Source organism: Amblyomma maculatum, chromosome 4, assembly GCF_055883805.1.
Source record: "Amblyomma maculatum isolate TAMU_Amacu chromosome 4, ASM5588380v1, whole genome shotgun sequence".
Lineage (NCBI taxonomy): Eukaryota > Metazoa > Arthropoda > Arachnida > Ixodida > Ixodidae > Amblyomma > Amblyomma maculatum.
This window is the reverse complement of record NC_139347.1, coordinates 60,815,008-60,834,925: the sequence shown is the minus strand read 5'-3', so window position 1 is coordinate 60,834,925 and position 19,918 is coordinate 60,815,008. Positions and strand designations below refer to the sequence as shown.

General features: G+C 47.8%; 1 protein-coding gene across 1 annotated transcript in view; it reads left to right on the top strand.

Annotated features, from left to right (window-relative positions):
- Positions 1-19,918, top strand: part of LOC146191199 (lysosomal alpha-glucosidase-like) — a 38,727-nt gene that overhangs the window by 3,728 nt on the left and 15,081 nt on the right. The window contains exons 2-8 of the mRNA XM_084601684.1: positions 2,194-2,267; positions 4,064-4,383; positions 5,949-6,094; positions 6,573-6,738; positions 7,173-7,269; positions 11,432-11,670; positions 13,068-13,199. Of these exons, the coding sequence (XP_084457810.1) occupies positions 2,194-2,267; positions 4,064-4,383; positions 5,949-6,094; positions 6,573-6,738; positions 7,173-7,269; positions 11,432-11,670; positions 13,068-13,199 (1,174 nt within the window). The remainder of the gene's footprint in view (positions 1-2,193; positions 2,268-4,063; positions 4,384-5,948; positions 6,095-6,572; positions 6,739-7,172; positions 7,270-11,431; positions 11,671-13,067; positions 13,200-19,918) is intronic.

Below are 19,918 nucleotides of genomic sequence, written 5' to 3'. Positions count from 1 at the left end.
TATGCAGAAGACTAAGTTAATGTTGAACAGCCTCGGAAAGCAACGGCAGTTTAAAATAGCTAACAAAGCGCTGGAAATGGTAGACGAATATTCTACTTAGGACAGGTAGTCACAATAGATCTGGACCACGAAAGGGAAATAACTAGGAGAATAAGATTGAGATGGAGCGCATCTGGAATGTACTGAATCATTTCGACTAGTAGCTTATCGGTATTGGTCAAGAGGAAAGTATACAACAGTTGTATCGTTACCCACCTAAGGGGCTGAAACCAGGACGCTCACGAAAAGGGTTCTACTTGAGTTGAGGAAAACGAAGAGAGCTATGCATGAACTGAAAATGGTAGGTGTGACTTTAGAGATAGGAAGCATCCAGAGCGGGTCAGAGAAATCAAGAAGTGCGCAACAGGGCAGGACATGTAGTGCGAAGAGAGGATAACAGATGATTGCATAGTGTAACAAACTGGATTCCAAGGGAAGGAAAGCGTAGCAGGGGGCGGCAGAAAATTAGGTGGGCGGATGAGGTTAAGAAGTTCGCAGGGGTCAAGTGGATGCAGCTAGCAAAGAACCGGGTTAATTGGAGGAATATGTGAGGGGCCTTCGCCCTGCAGTGGGTATAGTCCGGCTGACGATGATTTGTTGAGTGGCGTCCTATCATAAAGATTATCCTGCACAAGAGCAATGATCCACCTCTTCATAGGGCTATTTTGCGCACACGCATCTCCCCCGCCGACTTCTACCAATTTTTACTGGTTTAAGAGAAATCGCCGGCTTATGCAAATGCGCAGTTAGTTTCAGCGACATGAGCATGCGACAGATGGCGACAGATGCAAGTACGCATGCGCACTTGACGGCTGATACTAAGTGATCTTAGAGCCCCTTGATGATCGCGCATGTGGCGCCGATGTGCGTCCGTTCGCAACGAGCTGTCTCCGCAGCAGCCGAACTTTCGCGCACTGCTTCGAAAGTGTCACATCTCGCGAAACAGGCGACTTCCTCGGCGATATGCGCATAGGACCCGTACTTAACCGCTTGACTTATAAGCACCTTTTCATTTTTAAATAAGTATAATTCTTTTCACCCGCCGCGATGGTGCAGCGGAGAGGGCGCTCGACTGCCATGCCCAGGAATGCAGGATCGAATCCCGGCCGCCGCGGCCGCTTTTCGATGGAGGCGAAGAGCAATGCGCCCTTGTGCTGTGCGATGCCAGTGCCCGTTAAAGAACCCCAGGTAGTGGATATTTCCGGAGCCCTCCACTACAGCGCCCCTCATAGCCTGAGTTGCGTTGAAACGTTAAACCCCATGAACCATGAACCAACTCTTTTCGGCACCAAAGCAAAGCTAGGAGCTGTGGGGCCGGCTGAAGTGAAATGCTCTGGAATACTCCTGCCATCCAACATTTTTGAAATACAATTTTAAATTTCACCTCCTTTGAGATACGGTCGATGCGGCCTCGAGCGAACCCACCCCACCACAGCGTGTATTGTTATCAGCTTAAACTGAAATGTGTTCACGCCTAAACTCGTTGCGCACCCAAACGTAAACTATAAATTGGTGATGAGACCGTGAAGCGAATTGCGCTGAAGACACGTAAACCAAAATACGCGCAACGACCACAGTCTTTACGTTTTGAAGTCGGGACGCTGCCGATCTAGCATGAGCCCCAGAAAAGTGATAGTCGTTTTTGACACTAACATGTTCTCTTAAAACAGGGCATTTTTGAATAGCTCCTTTTCTAATTCAGTTTTTGGCACTCTCTGGTGCCGTAATGTGACCCTCGGCTTGTTTTCGGCACTCATTTTTGGGCGTGCTGCCGGGTGAGCGCCAAATTTTGTGTGCATATGTGACGTCATTGCATGGCAGAGGTCTACTGGCATCTGAAGGTGTATGAGAACGGGTCCTGCCAACAGTGGCAGGCCACTCGCACAGCGACTGGAGCCTTTGCCGACGGGACCTTGCTTGGACCTCATCAATGAAAATCTTTATTGCCACTTCTACTAAGAACACGTGAATCCTTTGACGCGTGCTAAAGGCGTGATTTTGATAATTAAATAATTGAAGTCGTGTATGGCTTTTGAGAGGGTAAAATTGTTTGAATCATCTACTCTATTAAGAGGGTGCCGTAGGCATTCAAAATAAGGCTCCACAGGAAACAACGACGCATCGAATAAGTTCTTGAATTTTCTTTTCCCACAGTGCTGTGGTCTGCGTGGCGCAGTTATCCTCCTGGAACGAACACAATAGCCCAATCCAAGATGCGGCTTTCAATGGTAAGCAGTATAAAAGCGAAAAAAAATAATAATTTAATTTAAAAATGTGCGTATTGTAGATAAACGGGGGATAAATAATGCATCCAGTCACGGGTGCCTCCCTTTTCCACCGCCTACTACAATGACCTGGGCTGCACAGCGCAGCCCTAGAGTTCAGAAGGAGTTGGTCGTGGCCCCTATTATATGATTTTAAGCGGTCTCCAGTTATGTTAAAACAAAGGACAAAGACCTATACACTACTGTATGAGATATTTTCTGTTTGAAAATAACAACCTTGAAAGTGAAAAACAAGTTGTGCTTTCCTGGGAAAACGAGCCATCAATTAACTTTCAGCCCAGCTCGGAGATCACAAGGCTCAGCAGTCACACATTCCAGCACTATCGTTATCTCTGCAGCAGATAACAGTCTATTCTACGCGTTCCTTCTCAAGTTGATGGTATCAGTAGATTTTTATTTTCATATGCTTGAGGGCGATTGTGCATAGCAGTCAAGTGGTATAAGCTTTTTCTGTAATATTTAACCATGTAACCACCGCTTGTAACTCGCCATCTCGATGTAGTAAACATATATGACGTCCAAACTGTTAAATGAATGCGCACGTCGCTTCATCAGAAAATATTAAAGCGCGGACCTCAAATATGCGCACAATTTTTTTACTAAGACCTGCTTTCTGCATGTCATCCAGCCTACAAGCGGCACGCCCTGTTTGCACAGTCATGTCTATGCATTTAATGCGTTATGAGTGTGGGTAACTAATTAGGAAAAAAAGGGCGCGAAAAACAGGGAGAATAACAAAAAAAAAAAACACAGCGCTATATGTTTATCTGTTATTCTCTTTTGCCCGTTTTTCGCGTAGGTTTTTCCAAATATGAACGCATTCCAACTAGCCCAGTCTGCCGTGCTCATTGGGCAACTAAATACGCGAAGGGCAGGCACGCAGTGATTGCCACAGGCACTGTTCATTCCGAATGTTACGTTCAAGTGATTCGTGTTACCTATGCTTGGTGTTGCGTATACGCGGCAAACGTTTTAGCGTTTCACAGAGCGCTCTTCAACGTGTTTGCCGGGTCCAGGCGGCAATATTCGAGCCATCTGTTACTCGATAGTTTCCACTTATTTTTGTCACAGGTCGAAGTTTATTCGCGAAGAAGATCAAGTTCAGCCTGTCTAAGTGTTTGATCGGCAAAAGCGAAAGCATATACGGGCGACAGTAAATTTCGACTGGACGCATGTTCTCAACATTACATTGATAGCAGCGTTGCCTTACGTCTCGACCACCTGCTGGTGTTGTTAGGAGCGGATAGCGCTTGAACACCTTTCATGCCTTCGGACAGTGTGACTGAGCGGAAATATTTTTATTTCAGCCTACCGGCAGTTCTAGAGCTTTTTCTGCCCATATTATGTCACAATATCCCGAGCTAGACAGTTGCTGAGAATCCGCTTTTGGAGTTCGTTGTTATATACAGCCCGAAGCTTACCTCTGTTTTTTAGAGCTCGAATTACTATGTGTGCCGATATAATCGTTAATAATCGTAATCGTTTACTCCTATTGGCCGTGAAGTGTTATCAGACAAAATTTCGATCTCGATTTGAATTGTTGGCCATATAATAATTTTAGTTGCTACATATAGCCGCCTCATTAATAGAGTCGGTAGAGAAACTGCTCCAATATCGCTGTGTTCCCCATATGAAGCGGGCACTGGGCGAGCAACATACGAAATAACATGTACCGCGTCTTCCGTGTCCATATAGAACAAGGCTGGAGTTCATGCTTTCGGCGTTTGCTTCCTTGTCAGGGAACGATGGCCAGTGCGAGTTGGGAAGCGTCGCTGACCGCTTCGACTGCTATCCGGAGCCAGGCGCCAGCCAACAAGGGTGCGAGTCCCGGGGGTGCTGCTGGAGAGCGCTGGCCAACGCCGCGACGAAGGGCCAGCCGAACGTGCCTTACTGCTACTATCCCGCCGACTACCGGGGATACGTGATGGACGGATTGGACAGTTTTCCGGACCGTATATCCTTGAAACTCAAGAGGCAGACGCCTTCGGGAATCGACAAGGACGTGCAGTCTGTCAAGGTCGACGTTTACTTCTACGACAACGACACCGCCAGAATTACGGTGAGGCCCGCCGCGGTGGTGCAGCGGTTAGACGCTCGACTTCTGCGCCCGGGGATGCGGGATCGAAGTCTGGTCGTGGCGACTTGTTCACGTTAAAGAACTCCAGGTGTTCGAAATTTCCGGAGCCCTCCACTACGGCGTCTTTCATGGCCTGAGTCGCTTTGGGACGTTAAAGGAAAACTGCAGCGGTTGCAGATTTCGATGATTTTCGAGGAATCAAATGACTACTGCTTCCAGATTAAGCACGCGAAATATCTTGGCGCTAGCATTTCAAACAATGGCGCAATTAGCGATTGAAACAGAGCCGGTTATCAGGATTCTCGGCAGCGCACAGCGACGCGTGGGGGCGCATGATGATGTCATTGACGGTACCGCTACGTTTCCCGTATAGAACGATTGGTTTGAAGAATTAAAAACAATGCTATCAAAAGAAAAGGCACAGAAACATTGTGTTGGTGGCATCAGAAAAGGCACCGCAGGATTTGGGCGAAGGCAATGAAAACAAGAGATATTACCGTCCACGACGTCATTACCTAGCTTCTCCGCAGTCTTCCACTGCTATAAGGAAAAGCTCAAATTGTAATCGTCGATCACGTCATCAATTTTCATTCTAGTGCAAAAACGTTTAGCATGGCTTACATTTAGCCTATAGAGATTTGAATGCTTGAATGTCGTAGAATTCAGTGATGCAGCTGTACTGTAAAACCATAAATCAAATCAAACCTGAATTACGGTGAGCTTTGTGGGAACGGACGAAAGAGCCAAGCAAGCTGCAAGTGTATAAAAAAAAAAAGAAAACAATTTTGTGTGTGTGTGTGCGTGCGTGCGTGTGTGTGTTTGAGGAAGGGGGAGAGAAGTGTAGAAGGGAGGGAAGAAGAGGAGAATGCAATCTTAATCAGCGGGTCACGGCAGGTGCAACTGACTATGTGATGATGACTGTGTTTCCACTTTCCCTCCGCCTTTCAGCATTCGTCAATTCGATGCGAAAGTGCGGCAGTCAAAAAATATTAGCCGAGAGTGCGTGGTACTGGAAATTGATCAATTTTCTTCTGTGCTGATAAGCTCTTGTAAAGTTTCATAATAGAAGTAGTAGGATCGTTGTTAGTGTGATTGAACGTCCTGTAGCGACACGTGGGCTACGGGTGCCCCGAATTATTTTTAATTCGCCTCGATTTCGACGCATGCAAATTCAATCGCGTTAAGCTAACTTACACGCACAACGTGCCGCAATAGACCGCTTGTTTGAAATAACGCTTGTTTCTGCTCAGGAACTGAATGGTTAAAGTACAGACGCACAGTCCATGAGAAATGTGACCTGATGCTGAGAAATCTGCCTAATCGAAGGAAGCATTTTAAACGGCGCCTTGTGCTCGGTGATCGAAGAAGAGCCGATTAAACACAAGTCCACAGAGTGAGCGCACATTCTTTCACACGCAATGCTGCGCTCATGTCGGGAAAATTTAGCGGGCCTGGGGACTTACAGATTGCACGAAAAGAAAAGATAAGAAAAATAGAAACCAAGATTTAATAGAAATAATACCTTTTATCATGGCTTTTTATTTCAGATCCTGGATGCCACACAGACGCGATTCAGGCCGCCTGTGCCCAAGATTCCTACGCGCACGTTCACGGGAAGCCTTCTATACAACGTGAGCGTCACCCAAGACGGCCAGCTCAAGGTCTACCGCCTGGACCAAGGGTCTACGACCATGTACGATCATTTAACCTTCAACTGTCTGAACGTATTATACAAAAGAAATAAAATTTGAAACATTAAGCATATTCCTTGCGTTAGCATGAAAGAAAGTAACCGAAAAGAACCTGCTCAATGTAGCCAATGCAAACATTCGAAGAGGGAGTGAGTGAATTATTTTATAATCATGCAGTACCATAGATTGAGGCGAATAAAGCGGTGTATGGTGTAGCAGAGCTCATGCCTTGCACGCTAGAGGCCGAGGAACCACCTAGAATAAGCTGCCTTCGAAATAATCGCGAACCATTCAAATTCTCAACGATTCCTATTTGGGGCTAACGCTAGGGATGAGAGAAATGCATAATACAAAATGTTCCAAATAATGTGTCAAAGAGCCACTGCTTCTCTCTCATCCTTTCATATCGCCGTTCTTTTTCATCGCTCTTGCCCTTTTTTCCATTGACCTGCTTACAGTGTCATTAATTTTCTTTTCCAGCTTCCACGCCAACCTGTCCCGCCTTGTGTTCACGGACCAGTTCTTGCAGATTTCAACGTTACTGCCATCAGACTATGTATACGGTCTCGGAGAGCAGTGGAATTCTCTTCGCCGAAACGTCAACTGGACAAGCCGCTACTTCTTCAACAGAGACCGACCTCCCGTGGTCTGTATTGCATTAAACGTGCTCGTTACTAAAAGGCATAAAAAGTTGGCTACGAAAAATGTGTGAAAACGCCCAGGTTCGTCCGTCGAATTTATTCGACGGACGAACAGTTTTCAACAAGCACATGAAAACTGCTATTGAAAATATCCGCCGGTATGCAACGCTCATAATTCTGCTGTTTTTCGCGCAGCTATCTGCATCCTGTGCAGACTGCAGTTTCAATATGGAAGGAACAGACTAATGAACTCAGAAGCTTGTTACAGCGCCTGTAAAATGCACTACAAAACAGGAACTTGTTTTCCTCTCCTCCATATGTATGGAATATTAGCTTATATATAGTACAATATTAGCGGTTGTAGAGAAAAAAAGAACTAGAACAAGCTTTAAAACTGGTGGCGATGTTTCTTTCTTAACAAGCAATTTGCATCCCCCAGGGCGACAAGAACCTTTATGGCACCCACCCGTTCTTGCTTGGAGTTGACAGCGACTGGCAGGGCTACGGAGTGTTCTTGCACACAAGCAACGCCCTGGGTGAGTCATTTCATTAAAAGCGCGTTTAACAGCCATGGCCTTGGCCCCGCCGGGGTGGTGCAGTGGTAAGACGCCCGACTACTGTGCCGGAGTTCCCGGGTTCGAACCCGACCGCGGCGGCTGCGTTTCGATGGAGGCGAAACGGAGAGGCGTCGTGTGCTGTGCGATGTCAGCGCACGTTAAAGATCCCCAGGTGGTCGAAATTGCTCCGTAGCCCTCCACTACGGCTCCTCTTTCTCTCTTTCCACTTTCATTCCCACCTTTCTCCCTTCCCTTACGGCGCGGTTCGGGTGTCCACAGAGCAAGTGTGACAGTTACTGCGCCTTTCCCTTCCTGTGAACCAATTTAGAATTTTAACAGCCATGGCCGCTTGTTCGGAGGCATTCCGATGGTTCACCAGACCGACAAGCTAACCAGACATTGCCTAAATGCTGGGCGAATACTAAAACTGAATAAATAGCAAGAGATACCGGACCGGTATTATCTGGGAAACTAGAACCAGGATTATGTAGGTTATAGTACTCGATGTCTTAAAGCCAGGGGGCGCATTCTGTAACTACCGTAAAATACCGTGCAAGAGTCAAGTGTACACCCCCCCCCCCCCCCCCTCCCCTGCTGTCACGCACCGAAATTACCATAAAAATAAACGGGGCTCTTTCTCGGTACGGCACTGAAATTCACCGCCGCTTGCGGCGGGGGCTAGCCTGCCACATAATTTTTATCTGTTGTAGGCCGTCATTGCACCCGCCATCGTTTCGTAGGTGGACGAAGCCTGTTGTTGCGGCGCGCGTCTTTCTCTCCCTCTTCCTTTTCCTTCTTTATTTTCTCTTCTGTCTGCCCCGCCGGGGTGGTGCAGTGGTAAGACGCCCGACTACTGTGCCGGAGCACCCGAGTTCGAACCCGACCTCGGCGGCTGCGTTTCGATGGAGGCGAAACGAAGAGGCGTCCGTGTGCTGTGCGATGTCAGCGCACGTTAAAGATCCCCAGGTGGTCGAAATTACTCCGTAGCCCTCCACTACGGCTCCTCTTTCTCTCTTTCCACTTTCACTCCCATCTTCCTTCCCTTACGGCGCGGTTGCGGTGTCCACAGAGAACAAGTGAGACAGTTACCGTGCCTTTCCCTTCCTGTATATAAATCAGTTTTCTTCTGTCTGCACGAGGCAGTGGAGGTGGCTCAGCTGCAGAGCCAGTATAGCAGGCCCGTGCATTTTCTTTTCCTTCTTCCTACAGCCACAGCAACAACAACAACAACAACTGAAATTCAATCTGGTTACGGCAAAATTTTCCCACTAGAACAACAACAACAAAAAGAAATTGAGCGCAGTGCGCATGAATTTAAATTTTTTTTTTTTGTCATATCTGCTCGGGCCGATCGGTCTCAAAGCTATTCGCATAGACGTAGGCGAACCGCCACGCTGTGCGCTCTCGCTGCTTCCCCGATGCAATCTGATCGGCACCCGTCGCCGACGTCTCTCTCGGCGCGCTTTTAAATATGTTAGCAATTGTCATTTCATTTCGGCGCTAGCTCCCGCCTGACAGGGCGATCTGCTCCTTTGGTCGCGAGCATCGTGCAAAGCGTAATCTGCAAAGCGTACGTAATTAACCTGCAGTCTAGGTGGCCGGCGGTTTCGCTCCGTGTTGGCTCGTCTTTTTTCTGGGCTACATGGCTCTGTCGACAAGAATGCTCGTCATCTCGGCTCACTTGTGCTGCTAATTATAAAGAAATACGAAATTCCACCTAAAGTATCAGGCTGCAAAGCTTTTTGCTTATGATTGTAGTTATGTGCACATTCGAAAAAAGAATAGAGTATTGTCACTTTTTCCCATAAAGGAGAAATGAAATAATATAGGTAAGAACTGAATTGAATTCCTGGACCTCGCAACAAAAGAAAATACAGGATGAAGAAAAAGTTCAACCGTCACTTGCGTTTCCCATGAAATTGCCAGAAATTCCACTTTAAGCAGTCGTAAACCTACTGCTTAAGGGGAAGCCATAAACACATCTATAAATTAAAAGCCTGCTTTAAAGGGCAACTCCGGAGATTTTTTCACATTAGAATATTCTAGGGAAACATTTACCACAGGTTCTTCTCTCCGTCCTGACGCATTCTACAAAATTTGGGCGCCATACGATAATCCGTTCACGCACAATAGGGCTTTAAAATATACCGTTTTCATGGCTTAAGTGGAGAGTATTTCTGCGGGCAACACTGAGTTTCTGACGTCACAAACAGTATACAGGCGTTAATGTCCACTTCCCGCGTGATTATGAAATTGTGAGGCTTATATTGAACTACCTCAGACATTTTATGCAGTGCGTCATGATTTCCATACTTTATTTTGACCATCCAAAGCACGTACGAGTGTTTTTCTAATACTAAGTGTGACGTCACCATTTCGTCAAATGGGACGTCGTTTCTGGCCGTGAAAGCAGTTTCGGTTTCGATTTGCTGTTTTTCTTTTTTAAAAATACTTCTAATTGAAATTTTGGAAAACGTTTTTTTTTTTTTTTTTTTTTTTTTGTGTTGGAGTCAGGACGTGCCGAGGAATTCAATTAAGTTAAAAACACAAAATGATGAAAAACCCACCGGAGTTGCCCTTTAAGTTCTAAATTTATTTTTATATGTTTATTTTACATAGTGCAAAACATTTTAGTGTCTGATGTTTATAAAGTACTTAGGATTGCTTTGAGAAGAATTCGATAAATACCGAAGGCGCGGTAGTTTTTTAAGCTTGAGTCAAGTTTGTCCGCTTTTTGATAATTTTGAATTTTAGCCGCTTTCAAAATAATACGGACAAATAATAAGTAACTCTAGAGCTTTCAGTTTTTTCAGAAATGGAAAATTAGCCCTGGATAATATAGAGAAAAAGTTCAGCTGCAACATTTTAATATGTCGTGCCACAATGTGGCGCTGAATGCTGACAGTTTTCAAAACCAGCTCTGAGTTTTATACTTACCTTTATAAATTTAAGCAATATATTGCAACACTTTGTTAGGCCGTAATATTTCTGAGGTAATGAGGTGTTTTGAGAGGGTTTTGCATAAAAAGCGATTATGTGTTATTATTATTATTATTATTTTTTATTATAATGAAAGCTGCGCCTTTCTGTTCTCGAATCTTGGGCGAATTTGATGCGTTGTGGAGAACACACCGAGCAGACTAGAGCTGCCAATATTACCTGGAACTAAGGAAATTATTTGTATAATAAACGCAAAAACGCTTAATGCTAAACACATTACGCATCATGCCCGTATTCAGGGATGAAAATGAATTTTTTTTTTTTTTTTTTTGTAGCGCGTTGCTTCTGGAGCAATGTTTGCGATTTGTTACTAAATGAACTGCAACAAAAACACGTTTTTATTAACTCCAACGAAAGTAAATGTTGCATAAAAGTGAAAAAAAAAAGTATAACAAAATTTCAGTACACTAGCAGCAGGCCTCCAAACTTGCAAAATTTGAAATGGCAAAAATGGCATTTTCCACCTGTAGTGATATACGATTGTTTTCCGAGAAAATTACACCGTGTTTTGCAAGTGATTTTGAAGTGATTGGAAGTGATATATGATTTGGGAGGCTTCGAACTCGAAAAGTGGCTGCTGCATTTGGTAGTGACTATGGAATCAATTGCTAAAGGTACAAACCTTTCACATTGCAAAGATCCACAAATGTCATTGGCCTCTGCAAAGGGTTACTGACGTTACGTCATTTCGTATTCCATTGGACTCTAGATTTTTGAAAAACAGAGCCACTTTCTACAGAGACCTGGTCATCAAAACCACTTCAACCTGGCTTACACCACGTAGTGACCATAATCGATGAATGTACACACACTTTTAGGGGACAAATACAGTGAGCATGTTAGATTTGCTTCTGCCTTATGTTAACAATCTATCAGCAACCTGTTTGCTCCTGCTGTGAATCAAAATGTGCGGTTTTAAACTGCGAACAAGATCCAATTCTTCGATCCAATCTTCGATCCACAAAAGCTGATTCTGGTATGGATCATCCCGCTAGCGCAGATTGCGTTTCTATCTTCGATTTTGACTTCGTAAAACCGCAGCGATTACTTTGACAATAAAGAGCGGTGCCCCGGATCACTATTACTCATAGTGAGTTGTGTAGGTAGAGCTTGACCTTGATATCCACGTCCCTCGCTTCAGAGGTCGTCCTGCAGCCTACACCGGCGGTCACCTTCCGTTCCTTGGGAGGCATCTTGGACCTGTTCGTGTTCACCGGCCCCACCGTTGGTCGCGTGGTGCAGCAGTACCAACGCGTGGTGGGCTTCCCTGCCATGCCACCCTATTGGGGCCTCGGCTTCCACCTGTGCCGCTTCGGCTACAAGACGCTGAACAGGACGCGCTACATCATGGAGAGCAACATTAAGGCCGGAGTTCCGCTGGTAATGGCTTTGCGATGGTTGCACCTTATTACCTTATTACCCACGAACAACCGATCTCGTTAGCGGTTTTGATGATTTAAAACGACGAGACGCGTAGAACAGATGAGCATGCCAATTAAGGGGCGGAAACGGATTTGATTCGACATGCGGATACGGACCACCAATTGACCCTTCATCGCGTCACCAGCGGACTTGGCATTTGGCAAAGCTTTCGGCGAGTAGCAGCATAGTACACCAGATGCTATTCGTTCGGAACGTCGTACGATCAGCGCTCCCTGCACAATTAACGCCTGTCACATCAGCCGAAAATATGTAACCTAGCTCTCTCTTTGCATCTCTCATTTCGTTCCCTGCTTGCCAACCCTATATCTCTATCCCTGGCTCAGACTGAACGAGTTCTATAGACTGCCTCGATTCCCACACATGGCACATGGGGGCACAAAGTTGTTTTGGTTGGTCCTCCGCAAAGCTCTGCGTCGCGAATGGTGTAGTAAGTACAGCCACTTATCGCAGACGGAAGGATGTTGGGGTGCGAAGCATTGCGGATGGTCGGAGAACGTGGGGTCTGCGGTGTTCCGATTGGAAAGGAGGTCATCTGACAGGCCTGACAGGCATTGATAACAAAGGAACCGCTTCTTCGAGCATAAGGTGAAGGGCAGCGTGAGAACTCGTTTTGACAAGGTGGGAGACAGAAATTGGTATCTTGCACGCACCCCATCGTCATTTTGCTTGAGAACAGTAAGGAGCCAACTGCGTGCAAACTAACGCTAGATCCTAAATTTAGTGCGTCACATCGTTGCCAGCATGTAGAAGCGTCTCCAAAATTAAACGGAGCTCAAGATCGGAGATAATCTTGATTTGCATCCACCCCCAGCAGAAGATGCGCATCTGTACAGGATGAGCGCACGTGGTACACCCGACTGACCAATAATAACATCCCATGGCTAAGAAGTGTGTTAGAAATTCCTTCTATTCTCATTTATTTACATATTTGATCATAACAGTTGTGAATTTCTTGAATTTTTCAGGTGAAGTGGCTGTAAGTGCGTGGCTCACTGTAGGATCTTTTTTAATCAGTGATATACTTGAAATTTATTTGACCTCTTCTTAAGCCATTCTGTACACAAAATCGGCATTTCGTGAACATTAGCTTACTTCACTTCTTGATTAAATCTCCACTGCTACGTATACTAGGTCATAATTTACCGGTGCTTGGCATGTAAACTGGGCATCAGAACACTCGATGTTAACCGTGCTAATAAAGATAATCAACCTCTAAACCTGCACCCTGTGGGGCTGTCCATTTAGGTAATGCTGCCTCTGAAAGTTAAGACATTCCTATGCAATGTTTGACTATATGATCCGCAGACCAAATGAAGGTCTTTCTTTTTCTAAAGGACACGCAGTGGAACGATATTGACTACATGGATAGAAGCAACGACTTCACCTACGACAAGAAAAACTTCGAGGGACTTCCGGAGTTCGTTGAACAGCTACACTCTTCCGGTCGCCACTACGTCGTCATTGTGGTGAGGCTCTTTGCAATGTATCTTGCTTGCATGCCTTTGGAAGACGAACGAATTCATCCATTGTGAATGTCGTGACGAAAGTTTGGTGTAACTTCTTTTCCACTTGAAAACACTTTTTTTTTTCTTCCTACAGCTGCTTTAATGCGAAGCTTATATTGTTGCTCGGAACATTGAGAATATAAGCAAAAACAGAAAAAAGAGGCGGTAAACTAAATAAGAAATGGCTGTATGCGGGTTGTGATTTCATCAGAAAGAGGATGGTAGGAGACGATAACCCGTCGCAGTGTTGTACAAGTTACAGAAAATAAGTAACCGTCTACAGTTACTTTATATGAAATGTAAATAATTACCGTGATCACCACACCCTTCATCCTTCATAGCATTCTTTTTATGCCCTGAGACAATAAACATAGCGAAAAAAAAATTACAGCCCCAGGAAAGCAACGGAAGATGACCGAGTAGTAATCGATCATTATTGCATTATAGTAATCGGCCCACAGGAAAGGTAAGGCGCAGTATCTACCACACTTGTTCTCTGGGGACCGATCCACGCGAAGGGGAAAGGAAGAAGTTGGGAGTGAAAGCGGAAAGAGAGAAAGAGATTTCGTAGTAGAGGGCTGCGGAGTAATTCTTCCACCTGGGGATCTTTAACGTGCACTGACATCGCACAGCACACGAATGCATGCCTCTCAGTTTCGACCAAACGCAGCTGCCGGCGGTCGGGTTCGGACCAGGATATTCCGGAACAGTGGTCGATCATCTTAATCACTGCGCCACCGCGGCGGAGCATATTGCCACCTAGCGCTGCCAGGTGGTGCATGACTGAGTGAAGGACGACGAAGAGTCGCTTGCGGGTTTTGCGTCTGTGCTGCTCACCGCTGTTGTACCGGAGCTAACCCTATTCTTGATATCCTCAATCACCTTGTACGTGACAATATTGTCACGTACACGGTGACTAAGGATACCAATGATAGCAGGGGGTAGCCCAGACACAAGAACACAGCAGCACAGACGCAAACGTGTAAGCGACACTTTGTCGTCCTCTTCAACTTCGTCCTCCTTTTCCACCTCAGTCATGCGCCACCTGGCAACGCTAGGTGGCATTACCCCCTCCCTCCGGAAAAAAATGAGAAGGGCCGGTAAAAATGGTGTGAAAAGCAAGAGAGTGGTCACAGCGGGTGGCCATACGCTATCGGTGGTAGTACGGCTTCAGCCGCACAATGTGCACAATGTCCGAGCTGTGCTTTCGACGTTTTGGTTGTGTGGCACCGTCTGGGATAACTTCATAACTAAGGTCACTCACACGGCGCAACACTTTGTACGGCCCGAAGTAGCGGGAAAGGAGTTTCTCTGACAAGCCTGGACGGCGAACTGGTGTCCATACCCAGACTTGATCTCCAGGCTTGTAGTCAACCTGGCGGTGCCGGAGGTTGTAACGGTGCGCGTCAGTGGTCTGCTGCTGCCCAATGTGCACACGGGCGAGCTGGCGGGCTTCCTCAGCGCGGATGGCATATTGCTGGGCATCTGAGGATAGCTGGTCATCATCTGGGCACGGGAGCATGGAATCGAGCATGCTCTGAACTTCGCGTCCGTAAACAAGTCGAAATGGTGTGAAGCGCGTTGTCTCTTGTAAGGCTGTATTATACGCAAATGTAACGTACGGCAGCACCTCGTCCCAGGTCTTGTGCTGCACATCGACGTACATTGCCAACATGTCCGCAATCGTCTTATTCAATCTTTCTGTAAGGCCATTGCTTTGTGGATGGTACGCTGTGGTTTTGCGATGGGTCGTGCAACTCAGCTCAAATATGCGGTCGATCAGCTGTGATGTGAAAGCTGTCCCTCTGTCGGTAATGACGTAGGAAGGGGCGCCATGCCGCAAGACTATGTTGTGCATGAAAAACTCTGCTACTTCGGAAGCTGTGGCATGAGGGATTGCCTTTGTCTCAGCGTATCGAGTCAGGTAGTCAGTAGCGACTACTATCCATTTGTTTCCGGCCTGCGACAAAGGGAAAGGGCCAAGGAGATCCATTCCAATTTGGTCGAACGGAATGCGGGGTACTTTAACGGGCTTGAGAAATCCGGCAGGCTTCTGGGGCGGTGTTTTACGGCGCTGGCATTCGCGACAGCTTCGTACATAGCGTTTCACTGCTGCGGAAAGTCCTGGCCAGTAATACATGTTGCGGACGCGAGCAAGCGTCCGTGAGTAACCCAAATGACCAGACGTTGGTTCATCATGGCAAGCAAGGAGAATATCCTCACGGAGCTCGCATGGCACTACCAGAAGGTAAGTTCTGTCTTGGCTCTGGGAGTTTCTTTTATACAATACGCCTTGCCGTATGCAGAAGGAACCAAGGTGCCGAGATAGGTGTCGAGGCAGAATCGTATCACGCCCTTCCAGATAATCGATGAGTGGAAGGATGTCTGGATCAGCTCTTTGTCGATCCCTGAGCTCAGATGCGCTGAGGGCTCCTAGAAAACCGCTATCGTCATCGGCTGTAGTATCGCCAGTGTCAACGGGTGCTCGTGACAGCGTGTCGGCGTCTTCGTGTTTGCGGCCGGACTCGTAAACAATGGTTATGTCAAACTCCTGAAGACGTAAACTCCAGCGTGCAAGTCGTCCAGATGGGTCTCGCAGATTTGCCAGCCAGCACAAACAATGATGGTCGGTGACGACTTTAAATGGCCGGCCGTAAAGGTAGGGACGAAACTTCATAGTAGCCCATACGACCGCCAGGCATTCCTTTTCTGAGGTGGAATAGTTCATTTCGGCACGAGAGAGAGTGCGGCTGGCATAGGCTATTACTCGCTCAAACCCGTCTTGATGCTGAACAAGGACCGCGCCAAGACCGATACTACTGGCGTCAGTGTGTACCTCAGTGTCAGCCGCTTCATCGAAGTGCGCCAGAACAGGGGATGTTTGAAGGCGCTCACGAAGCAAAGAGAAGGCCATCTGCTGCTCAGAGTTCCACACAAAGGAGGTGTCCTTCCTTGTAAGGCGCGTCAGGGGTTCTGCGATCTGAGAAAAGTCCGCAATGAAACGCCGATAATATGCGCACAGGCCGAGGAAGCGCTGAACAGCCTTCTTATTAGCTGGAACGGGAAATCGTGCGACGGCAGCAGTCTTATCGGGATCCGGGCGCACCCCATCAGCGCTTACAACATGGCCGAGGAACTTGAGTTCTGTATACCCGAAGTGGCATTTCTGGGGCTTCAGCGTGAGATCAGCAGAACGGAGGGCTTCCAGGACAGCTCGAAGGCGTTCGAGGTGTTGATCAAATGTTTCGGAAAAAACAACTACATCGTCCAAGTACACAAGACAGATCTGCCACTTGAGGCCAGTGAGGACGGTGTCCATCATCCTTTGGAATGTAGCTGGGGCAGAGCACAATCCAAATGGGAGTACTTTGAATTCATATAGCCCATCTGGAGTGACAAATGCGGTTTTTTCTCGGTCTCTTTCGTCTACTTTGATTTGCCAATAGCCGCTTTTTAAATCAATAGATGAAAAATACTTCGCACGTCGCAATCTGTCCAGTGAGTCATCGATGCGCGGCAACGGGTATACATCTTTCTTTGTCACATTATTCAATTTTCGATAGTCGACGCAAAATCGAAGAGTGCCGTCTTTCTTTTTGACAAGGACAACTGGTGAAGACCACGGACTTTGTGAAGGCTGCACAACACCATCATCCAGCATCTCCTGAACTTGCGTCTGGATCACTTCTCGTTCTTTGGCAGACACACGATAAGGCTGCTGTCGTATTGGGCGAGCGTCGTCATAAGTAATGATGCGATGCTGTGTAATGGGCGTTTGACGAACCTTCGAGGAAGAAGCAAAGCAGTGCTTGAAGTCTAGCAGCAGTTGCTCTAAAGCCCGCCGTTTCTCCTTTGACAAGTGACAGTTAATGTCGATGTTGTCAAGAGATGGCTCGTTAGTTTCTACTGCCGTGGATGCAAAACAGACCGGATCGTGCGCAACATGGTCAGCAAAAGCGATAGCAGTCCCCGGGAACAAGTGTCGGTACTCATTAGAAAAATTTGTGACAAGGAGTGCAGCCCGGCCATTGTGAAACGACAATAAACTTCGGGGAGCGCAAATGCCATGAGCAAGCAGGAGTGTATGGTTCGCCTCCGCTACAGCATCACCGGTACGGAAATCGTCACAGGTAACTTCCACAAGAGCACTGCTTCGCGGCGGCAGCGAGACGCTCTCAGCGGAAACACGAAGTGCGTTATTGCAAGGACTGCTACTATCTTGTTCGGTAGACTGTCCCATCGAAAACGTGACGAGTCTATTTCGCAGGTCGATAACTGCTCCTTACTCCCGCAGAAAGTCAATGCCGAGGATAAGGTCACGGGAGCAGTCACTTAAAACAACGCAACTAACGACGAACGTACGTCCGTTAATCTGAATGCGAGCCGTGCACATCCCCTTTGGAGTAACTATATGACCGCCGGCGGTTCGAAGGCACACACCTGGCCAAGCAGTGAGCACCTTCTTCAAAACAGTCGCCATGCGACCACTCAAAATTGAATAATCGGCACCGGTGTCCACTAAAGCATTGACCGTAGTGCGACCGTCTAAAATAACCGGAAGGTCCAGAGAAACGCTTTTTGCTTCCCTAGGTGACGGTACCAGCAGCTCGCGGTCGGATCGAAGCGGCGACGACGGGAGGTCTTCAACGCAGCGACTACCAGCGGCCTCGCCCCCGAAGGTCGCTGTTTTCAGTTTTCCCGACCAGGGCTAGACGAGCTGCCTTGGTCCTCTCGCGAGGAACCGTGAGTGAACGAGGAGGAGCGCCTTGGCGAAGGGGAGCGGGGCTGACGCTGCGAACGAGATGAACGCTGCTCCGCCAGGTACTCCTCAATAACTCGGGGCCGTTGACCAAACCGGGGAGGAGGCGAGTCGATGCGGAAGCCGTGGAGACCGAGGCGTCGATACGGACAATCCCGGTAGAGATGTCCTGGTTCACCGCAGTGGAAGCAAAGCGGACGGCGGTCAGGCGTGCGCCAAATGTCGGCTTTGCGTCGGGGCAGCGGGCGATTGTCGAAGTTCTGCACTGGCTGCACCGAGGGCAGCGGAACTGTAGGTGACGCGAGAATGGGCGGTGGTGAAGGGGGAGCCTGACTCTGCAGAACTTCCGCATATGTGGGACGATTGTCGGTCCCCGACAGCAATGGCGGGCTCGGAACTACAGGCGAAAGAGGGCTCTTGAGTGCCTGCCGCACCTCCTCCCGCACTATAGCAGAAACGGAAGATGGCGATTGCTGCAGAGGGCTCCAGAACTTGCTTAGTTCTTCGCGCACGACGCTGCGAATCAGTTCGCGCAATGCATCGGGATGCCGCTCTGAAGATGCAAATGATTCCGCGGTTGTGCGTGTATGAAAAGGTCGGTCATAAGCCACGGCACGTTGGTGTAGCACCTTTTTTTATTGTGGTGGCCTCCGCAAGGAATCCGTTTACAGTCGAGGGTGGGTTTCGCACAAGGCCTGCGAACAACTGCTCTTTCAAACCCTGCATCAAGTGCCTGACCTTTTTGTCCTCGGACATGGCGGGATCGGCTCGCCTGAAGAGGCGCGTCATGTCCTCGACGTATGCTTGGACACTCTCATTCGGCCTTTGGATGCGAGAGTGAATGGCACGTTCTGCATGCTCGCGACGATCTGCGCTAGTGTAAGCCTCGAGCAGTTGACGACTGAATTCCCGCCACGAAGTTAAAGCTTGCTCTCGGTTCTCGTACCAGATACGGGCGCCGTCCTCATGGCTGAAGTAGACGTTCCTTAGTTTGGCAGCATCGTCCCACTGGTTGAATGCAGCGACACGTTCAAACTGAAGGAACCAATCCTCCACATCCTCAAAGAGGTCCCCATGGAAAGTCTTCGGTACCTGAGGGGCCTGCAAGGTGTAGTTACAGGCCGGTGCGAGGCCCGTCACCTGCTGCGCAGGAGCACTAGATGTCATGGCGGCGGGTGCTGGCTGAAACTCCGGAGACAGTCCCTGGAGCCGTCGACTGGAGCGATGCACGGGGGTGTCCAATGGTACAGGGCTGGCGCGACGTCTTGTAGATGGAGATTCTTGCATAGGCGATCGTTTTACCCCGCACCTCCACCAGAATGTCACGTACACGGTGACTAAGGATACCAATGATAGCAGGGGGTAGCCCAGACACAAGAACACAGCAGCACAGACGCAAACGTGTAAGCGACACTTTGTCGTCCTCTTCAACTTCGTCCTCCTTTTCCACCTCAGTCATGCGCCACCTGGCAACGCTAGGTGGCAATATTGTATTACATATTTCCGAATTTTATCGCAATAATGCATACTCGATCTAACTGCAATCGATTTTTTACGCGTTGTTAACGTTCAACAAGAGTTCTTTTCCAAAGTTGTTGTCGCTGATTTCGCAATTTTTCCTCGTGAAGGCATTATCCGCTACACTGAGCACTTTCTCAATGTAAGTGCTGGGGCGTTGTTGTGCAGTAGGAACGCCTTACGCATCCACGTGTATTTGCGCAATACTTTGATGCCAGTTTCAGTGTCCTGTATGAAGAGTCGCGCTTCTTTGTTGGCGCTGTAAAAAGCCACTACAGCAAGGCCCGTTGAAGAGCTAAAAAAATCGTGCGTAGCTGCTTTCTTGAGAAAATCGGGCGTAGATTCTGGAATGGAACCATAGCGAGTCCGGTTCGCTTCTTCGGCCAAAAGCTGCAGGGAGGTT